Source organism: Sebastes fasciatus, chromosome 17 (genome assembly GCF_043250625.1).
Source record: "Sebastes fasciatus isolate fSebFas1 chromosome 17, fSebFas1.pri, whole genome shotgun sequence".
Taxonomy (NCBI): Eukaryota; Metazoa; Chordata; class Actinopteri; order Perciformes; family Sebastidae; genus Sebastes; species Sebastes fasciatus.
The window spans coordinates 22,286,100-22,295,203 of NC_133811.1; the positions used below are offsets into that span (position 1 = coordinate 22,286,100).

Consider the following 9,104-nt stretch of genomic DNA (forward strand, 5'->3'; position numbering starts at 1 on the left):
TTTTGTTATATTATTTATTTTTATTTATTTTTTATTTTTTATTATTTTACTATATAATAACAATAATAATATTATTATTATTAATAATAATAATAATAATAATAATAATAGACTATATTTTACTGTATGCTGTGCTATAGTGGAGTCACCTATTTTATTCTATTAGGGCTGCAACTGCTTATTGTCATTATTGATTAATCTGTTAAACGTTTTTTTCAGGCTTATTGATACGTTTATAAAATGTCAGAAAATTGTAAAAAAATAAAAATTAAAAATAATTTTAAAAAGTTACTCAACATGCAAGGTGACATCATTTCTTCAACTTGCTTGTTTTGTCTGACCAACAGTCCTAAAAAAAATTATTTATAGTGCTATAAATCAGATAATAAAGCAGGAAATTCTTCAATTTCAGAAGCTGGAACCAACAAATTTTCAAATTTTTTCCTTAATAAATGACTTAATTAATTATCAAAATTAGTGACGATTAATTCTCTGTCATCGACTATTCGATTAACTGACTTGTTTCAGCACTATATTCTGCGCCACTGTATTCTGCTCAATATAGCCAACAATATTGAAACAGTTGTATATTTTATATTCCTGTAAACTCTATGATATACTGCACTATTTTGTTTTATTAGATCATATTTCAATGGATTAGGCTATATTCTACTCTACTCTATATATACTGCCATATTCAAGTAAACTTTTCTATTGAGTTCTATTGAAGTTTAAAATCTGTCAAAAAAATATCTATAATCGATATAAAGCAGTAACCACTTCAAAAAAGCCTCAAATGTTCTGATTAATACAGAGATCGGTTGGTTGAGCAATAAAAAGTCTGCAGTATGGTTATGAATATATCTGCGTCAGACTGTCTCCTGATTAGGGAGATGAAAGAAGGTGCAGAGGGCGGGGATCACAGGGTTAGGCTTTAATATAGAGAGGAGATCAACGCTGAATCAGACTGGGTGGAAAACTAAATATTCCGCAGGAGGAAATCGTCTTACAAAGAAGCCTTAATGCAAAAGTGTTACTTCATAACTCTGTGAATTCCCATCATTTTGACAACCGCTGGCAGCTCAGCGGCGATTAGTTCATGACATCAAAGTCAGTCATTCAGAAAAGCACTTAAGAGGGCAGTGTAGCGAGAAGGACACATCACCTCCACGTCTTGTCTGCAAACTGCACGGTCCTTTTGTGTGTAGAGTGGCTTAAAAGATGTTGGAGTAGAAAAACATAAAGGTCCTTAGCAAGAGATGATTGAAGTGAGAGTTGAAGCTGCAAGTTATTGACTGTGATGCATGTAACCTGTTTTATTTAAAAGCAGTCGATGCGGAGGGAAAGGTCAGAGGTGCAGAAGCGTGTCTCTTTGAAAACAGTAAAGCAGGTGTAGAGATGCTTGTCAAGTTTCTCAGATCGCCTGCCTCTCCTGTTGCTCCGTCCTGACGGAGCGAGCTTCTGGGGGTTCTGATGTGGGCGGGAGGCTGTTGTCGACGCCGTCGAGGCTTTTTCGGCACACTGGGCAGGTATCGTGCTGTAGGGAGGGAGAGAAAAAAAAGTCAGTGGTGTAACAGCATCTCTCCAGTACAACCATGAGAAAAACATTTGGTAACAAAAAATGTTTCCATGTTGTCCTCAATTCAGGATGTGTGACACACTCTTAAAACCTTCATGACAGATTTAACAGACCTTGAAACCCTTCAACCCACTAGACCACATCCACTCCTCGTTCGTCCTTACCAGCTCCAGCCAAGGCACTATGCATTCACTGTGGAAGTAATGGAGGCAGGGCAGCTTCCTGACAGACTCCCCTGATGAATACTCCTCTCTACAAACTGGACACTCCAGTCTGCAGTCTGGGAGACACAAACAACAACAACAGAAACAGAAAGTATGAGTGTGTGTGTGCAAGAGAAACAGACACACACACACACACACACAGAGAAATAGATACAGTCATAACATTCCTGATGATTCATAACGCCTCAAATGTGCAAAACAGTTCTGTTACAGTGCAATGCAGTGATACTTTTTGTAATGTAGTCATTTCATTTAGCTAACACAGTTTAATTTATGATGTGTGAATAAAGATTTAGCAGCTTTCATACCACTTAACAATGAGTCATATTGCTTTTACTTCAGATTTTATAAATGGCTAATAGGTTGTGTTTTCTTTTTAAAACAGTTGTAAGTCATTATAATACATAAATGGTTGCCATGGCTGCAAGAGAAACCTTCCACTACTTTTTAGAAGTAGTCTGCATCCAGGCCAGAAAAGAAACATTCATTAATTACTTACTAATACTCATAACTAGGAAAGAGAGGAGGGAAGGTATGATAGAAGGAGGAAAGGAGTGAAGAGGTAAAATATATATACATATATATATATATATAATGGAAGACACAAAAGATAGGAGGAGGTAAAGATAGGAGAAGGAAAGGAAAGAAAGACGGATGTAAGGAAAGCTAGAATGAGAGAAGAAAGATAAGAGGAAGTAAGGAGAGATAGGAAGAGGAAAAGAAACACAGGAGGGAAGGAGTGATAAGAGGAAGTAAGGAGAGATAAGGAAGATGAAAGGAAAGATAAGAGGAAGAAAGCTATGATAGGAGGAGGGAACGAGCGAAAAGTTAAAAAAATGGATGGAGGACGCAAAAGACAGGAGGAGGTAAAGAAAAGATAAGAGAAGGAAAGGAAAGAAAGAGAGCGATGCAAGGAAAGCGAGGAGGAGGCAAGGGGAAAGTAGGAGGAGGAAAAGGAAGGATGAGAGGAGGAAAAGAAAGATATGAGGGAATAAGGAGAAGTAGGAAGAGGAAAGGAAACGGGGAGGGAAGGAACGATAGGAGGAGGAATGGAGAGAAAGGGATGCAAGGAAAGCTAAGAGGAGGTGAGGAAGGATGAGAGAAGAAAGATAAGAGAAAGTAAGGAGAGATAAGGAATAGGAAAGGAAAGATAGGAGGAAAGAAGGAGCAATAGGAGGAGGAGAGAAAGAGGGATGCAAGGAAAGCTATGAGGAGGCGAGGGGAAAGTAGGAGGAAAGCAAGGATGAGAGGAGGAAAGGAAAGATGAGAGTAAGTAAGGAGAGATAGGAAGAGGAAAGGAAACATAGGAGGAGAGAAGGAGCGACATGAGGAGGAAAGGAAAGAAAGATGGATGCAAGGAAAGCAAGGAGGAGGAAAGGAAATAAATGAGGAGAAAGGGACCGATAAGAGGAAGTAAGGAGAGATAGGAAGAGGAAAGGAAAGACGGGAGGAGGAAATGAAAGATAAGAGGAAGGAAGGAACGCTAGGAGGGAGAAAGGAAAGATGGGATGAGGGAAATAGAGATAGGACAGATAGAAAGAGGGAAGGAAAATAGGAGGAAGAGGGGAGGAAGGAAGTCAAGAAAGGAGGAGGAAAAGAGAGATACAAGAGAAGATGAGGAAAGGCCAAATAAAAGGGGGGAAGAGAGTGAAGGAAAGATATCAGGGGGAATGAATGATAGGAGGAGGAAAGCAAAGATGAGAGGAGGGAAAGCAAGACAGACAGAGGAAGGAAGAGGAGGAAAGGAAAGATGGGAGGAAGGAGGGAAGGAAAAATAAGATGGTGTGCAGTATGCCGTGATGCTGGGATGGCTACCTGTCTGTTCTTGAGAGATGCAAACTGTTGGCAGGGACGAGATCATCTCTTTCTCTGCAGGAGGTGGACCTGTGCTCTCCAACTGTCCTAACAGCTAGGTGAGTGGGACAAGAAAGTACGGAGGAGACATGAGGCGAAACAAGAGAGTCCTAATGGATGGATAAAAGCATGAGAAATGACACAATGGGAACAGAATTTGAGGGTTTTGAATTTCATTATAAAAGGTTGTGAGAGAGGGAAGAAGAAGAAGGAACGCTTTGTGTTTTGTCTTAGAAATCACCACCTGATATCACTGACCTCTGTGATGACAGCGTCCAGACCTCCCTGACCCCACGCGTAATCACCAGGGTTTGAGTGCAACTGTAGCATGCTGGATCTGAGAGATAAAGAGAGAGAGAGAGAGAGAGAGAGAGAGAGAGAGAGAGAGAGAGAGAGAGAGAGAGAGAGAGAGAGAGAAGGAGGTTATCACACAACGTTAGATGAAATCAAAAATAAATGATGTGAATCGAAAATGAAAAAGCGCTTACAGGGCAGCTGGTGCAGCACCGGGGTTTCCGTTGCTGCCGAACAGGCCGGCCAAGAACTGCTGCACCATCCTTGAAAGGGCAAAAAAAATAGACAGCAAAGATGTCTGCATAAAAAACACATACTTTACTTCATATTCAGCAGTTTAAATTCATGCCATGCCTTTATGGTTTTACTTGGAGTCAGTAAATCAACTGATGCAAGCAGCTGTTATCACAAGAGTGTCACAAAGCATACTATATATACTGTACAGTCTGATACCTGCATGATGCACAAGATGAAGAATAATGATTTTACATAGGGATCCTTAAGCTTGGAAGCTTTACCAACTTTGATTCAGAATAGTTATTATTTTATTCACTTATTTTAGTATTTAAATTGGAAATTTTACATTTTATTGTTGTTTTATTAATCACTTATTTCATTGTATTTAATTTGTATATTTTATTCTATTTTATTGTTATTTTATTATCCAGTTTTACTACTATTACCGTTATTATAGCTTTTAATTCTATTTAATTCTATTTTATTGTCTCGCGTGCATTGGTCTCAAATGATCAAATTGTTGAATTTTTTTTTGTCTTTTCTGTTGTTTTCATGGTCCACACTTGTTCTATGTTATTTTCGGTTTGTCAGTCATCTGTGAAGCACTTTAAACTATGAAAACAGTATGAAAGGTGATATACAAATAAAGTTTGATTGATTGATGGACTGATTTAATGACCTTTTGAAGCAAATCAATCATGTAATAAAGTGTTAACATTATAAGAAAGAGCTTCAAACTTGTAAACCTGCAGGTACTATGAAAGTTGTTTCTGTTCATAACAAAATTATCAATGAATATCTGTGCAAAAACAACTTTGAACTGTATGTTGGTGTTTCTACATGTCTACCTTTTATTTCCTACTGTAAATGACAAGACATAAATAGAAAGAAATATATAAATAACTGGCATACTAAAGGATTTTTACACTGTCATAGTTCAGCACACACACTGGTGATGTTTCTGTGTACCATGTCCACACACCCTTCCACTGCAGGCCTTTGTTCAGGCCTGGACGACCTCTCTTGTTCAGGCTGGGAAGGAGACTCCGGCTCCCCAGCCTCGGCAGCGCCCGGCGACACCGGAGAAGGACGGCTCTGACCTGCAGATACCTGCTCGCTGTCGTCCGGGTCGGACTCTGAGAAGGGCGGATGCGACAGCAGAGCAGAGCGCTCCATAAACAGCAGCTGCCATAACTTGGAGAGAGAAACCAGAGAAGCGACATGTCAAACAAAAGCCTCAGGAGAAAGAGGAGTGTACGTATTAAAATGCCATTTGTAAGGACGTACCTCTGAGAACAACGAGTTTGAGTCTTCACTGGCCACTGATGTGCTGTTCTGCAGGAGACTGGAGAGTAAAATAAAAATCAGTTTTAGTATCAGTGGTGTAAAAGGAAAAACATAACTCTTAAGAGCCTGACACTGTCACAGTGACCATCATGCGTTCTAATAATGAGAGGACCTATTATGCTTCAGTGCTTTTTCCCTTTAATTTAGTGTGTTATATAGTGTTTTGTGCATGTAAAAGGTCTGCAAAGTTATAAAGCCCAAAGTCCATGCGAAAGGGAGTTTTTGTCCCCCACAGAAACACTGCTCCTTTAACTGCCTGAAACGTCCCGCCTTTTTATCCGTAACCTGGTGATGTCACTAAGTAACATATTTGCGTATAACCTGCCTTTCGGCCAGTTTGGCACAGCGTCAAACAAAGCTAGTTAGAGCGGAGTCCGAAAAGTTTGCTTCAGTTGACCAATCACAACAGAGCGGGCCAGCTGACCAATCAGAGCAAACTGTGCTTTTCTGGGGGGGGAGGAGCTCAAACGGAGCATTTCACAGCAGCCCAGCACAGCCGGTATGAGAAAAGTAAAGCGTTTTTTGAACATTAAAGCATGTAAACATGTTCTATTAGAAACCCAAAGTAAAAGTATGCACATGAAAATTAGCATAATAGGTCCTCTTTAAAACGTTGTTTTTTTATAAACCAGAGTATACTAACAGTATAAAGAGCAGTAAATCTAAACACCAAAACTGAGCTGTACCTGGAGTCTTCTGTCACCTCCTCAATGAAGTCAGAGTCACATCTGGGGCAGACGAAATCCTAGAAGAGAGAAACAAAAGAATGTGGACACTCAAACAAACCCTCGGGGATTAATCTGCTGCTATCAGAGCCTCCATTCTTCTCAGGAAGGCTTCGGACAAGGTTTTGGGAACTAGCTGCAGAGTGATGTTGGCTGATAAGGTCTGGCTCACAGTAGGTGCTCCAGTTTATCCCAGAAGCTCCTGGGTTGGGCTGAGGTCAGGGCTCTGTGCAAGCCAAGTCAGTCAATTTCTCTCACACGAAATTTGGAAAATCATTTCTTTATGGCTTTGTGGTCACTGTCATGCTCAAATTGTTATTTATTTTTTTGCCCCTTTTATTAGATAGTGACATGACAGGCAGAAAAGGTGGGGAGTTAGAGAGGAGTATGACATGCCTCAAAGGTTCCTGGCCAGAATCAAACCAGGTACATTGTAGTTATACAGTATGTATTGCATATTGACACATTGTTATTATAATGTCTCCAGTTTGATTCTGGCTGATGGGGACCTGTCACATGCCATCACTTTTATCCTAAATGCCTAAAAATAATCTTTAAAAAATAGGTCTAGTATACAAATTTGGACTGTTTACTCCACTTCTATATTTTGATTTGAATGTTTTTATGTTTGATTTAATGTTTGTTTTTACTGCCAAGAGCTGCTAAACTGTTTTTCGTTGTTTTCCATGACAATAACAATAAAGTCTCTACTCTATTCTATTTATCTGCATAGGGGTTTCCCTATATTTTGGTCATATGATGGGGTTTTTTTTGGAGGGGGGATTCTGTTTATTACATATACTGCAGATTAATCCAATATCTCTCTGTCTCTCTCTTACGCACACACAACACACGTGCTGCATAAGCTCCATCACAACAATATCCGTGCGTAATGACAAGTGTCAGCTGCGCAACAAATGCGCTCCAACAGAGACTGTCGAGCAAAAACTGTGAAAGTTAAAAAGTTATTGTCTTTCAGTTGCTTGAGATGACAAAAACATGTGACAAAACAAAAACGGGCTGTGGGGTTTTTAGAGACACATATTTGTGGCTTCATGGTATGCAACCATTTAGAAAACCCTGTAAACGCTTTATGCATGTGCATGTGGTGACACCCAGCCTGCTCCTCCTACTGGACGTCTCTCACTCTCAGTTTGACAGAAGACAACTGGAAACTAGAGTCGCCAATAGTGGTGCGTCTAAATATGGCAACATGAATCACCAGATTTAAACTCTCTCTCTCTCTCTCTCTCTCTCTCTCTCTCTAATGTAAGATCTTGGTGCATGCTTTTACTCACATAAACAACCACCGACAGGCTGTCATATATGTGTGCTTTAATGTTCACACTATAATTTAAAAAAATGTAAAATTAATCACTTCATTTAGCAAGTTTAAAAAAAGAAAGAGCCCTAAATAAATCTTTAATCCTAACCCCTCCAGGATTATTCCCAGCAGCACGCGTACATGGAATAAAAAAAGAAAAAAAGACTCTCCAAAGTGACTCACCGGGAGTTTTGGGTTAGTTTCACGGTGACAGCAGTGACAGAAGAACCGGTGTTGTGGTGAATCCGCAGCCTCCGCCATCTTCACGGTGACGCGCAACCGGCTGACGTCACAGACGGTCGGTCGGTGTGGCAGCAGCCCATAAAAAGTCTCAACCGGTTTGTCCAACCGGGTCCGAGCAGCAGTCCCAGAGGGGTTTTGGTGCACCGTGAGATGTGTCAGAAAACCGGCTACAGCAGATGGCACATTCATATTATGAACGAGCAGGCAATGCACTCCTCACATTTATCATTTTTATTATAAATAAAGTTTATAAAGGCTTCATGATCAGACTTTCTGCTGCAAAGATCAAGTTGCTAAAATAAGCTCAAAAAGCAACAAGTTGGATCACAGTTTCCTTCAAGTGTGTTGGGTGTCGCCAGAGAATAAAAAATGTTTAAAGGGGAACTATGTGCATTACCCAAAATTCATACATGTTATTCCTATGATCTAAGACAGTCCAAAAATAATTAGTAAACATCAACAAATCTCTCCCAAATCCAAAAACTAGAGTGCTAAAACTCAAATTTGTGATGTCATAGGGTATAAAGTGTGGAGCTGCTCCATAGACGATGAATATGGAGAGATGTTCTACATGACACTGAGAGCACCCAGGGGAATGATTTCTCATCTCACAACACTACAATGGAGTAAAGCTCATTTGGGTATAAAAAAAAGGTCCTGTGGGTCCATAAAATCTCCATTCATCGTCTATGGAGCAGCTCCGGACTTTATACTTGATGACATCACAAGTTTGAGACTTACTTCTCTGGTTTCTGGCTTTCAAAGAGAGCAGCTCACGTTCACAAATATTGATTGAACTTTACTCGGCCGTGGGAATAACATATTGGAATTCTTCATCTAGGTGGTGTTCCCCTTTAAGCGGATTTTAAAAACACAAATTTGGTTCAAATGTATTGAATCCTCTGCCTGGATAGTAACCAGGGCTGTCCCCGACCAAAGAAATTCTTAGTCAACTAACACTCATTCGATTTTGTTGATTAATTGATTAGTTGATTTTAATCGACAGATCTGTAAAACTGAGTTTCTACACAAAGAATCACAGAAAAGCACCACTTTAAATCTTGTGTTTACCAGAGATGTGCTCATAAATGTCTCAGAAATAAGTCATTCTACATGAAAAAAGCATAAAAAAAGAACTAATCGACTAAAGAAATCTTAGCCGACTAAGAACAAATCGACTAAGAGGGGGCAACTCTATGTATCTCAAATGTATATGGTATTTGTTGGCATTATAAAGTGACTGATGTTATCCACCTTCAGAGGACATCTTAGCTCTG

At 39.7% G+C, this 9,104-nt stretch overlaps 2 protein-coding genes across 3 annotated transcripts in view; both read right to left on the reverse strand.

Annotated features, from left to right (window-relative positions):
• lrrc71 (leucine rich repeat containing 71) overlaps window positions 1-9,104 on the reverse strand; it is a 67,382-nt gene that overhangs the window by 48,573 nt on the left and 9,705 nt on the right. The gene's annotated exons all lie outside the window — the stretch shown is intronic.
• Window positions 915-7,911, reverse strand: rnf115b (ring finger protein 115b). The gene is made up of 9 exons (XM_074613096.1): window positions 7,768-7,911; window positions 6,222-6,280; window positions 5,476-5,533; window positions 5,171-5,382; window positions 4,146-4,214; window positions 3,916-3,994; window positions 3,619-3,712; window positions 1,744-1,859; window positions 915-1,537 (listed from the first exon to the last, which is right to left on the reverse strand). Exons 1-9 carry the CDS (start codon window positions 7,843-7,845, stop codon window positions 1,415-1,417), a joined length of 888 nt encoding a protein of 295 aa, XP_074469197.1. The 5' UTR covers window positions 7,846-7,911; the 3' UTR covers window positions 915-1,414.

Coding starts and splice junctions, on each gene's coding strand:
- rnf115b (XM_074613096.1), bottom strand. CDS start 7,845: ATGGCGGAGGCTGCGGATTCACCACAACACCGGTTCTTCTGTCACTGC. Junction 5,383..5,475: donor CAAACTCGTTGTTCTCAGAG/GTACGTCCTTAC, acceptor TCTCTCTCCAAG/TTATGGCAGCTGCTGTTTAT. Junction 1,860..3,618: donor CATCTCTCAAGAACAGACAG/GTAGCCATCCCA, acceptor TGTGTCTCCCAG/ACTGCAGACTGGAGTGTCCA.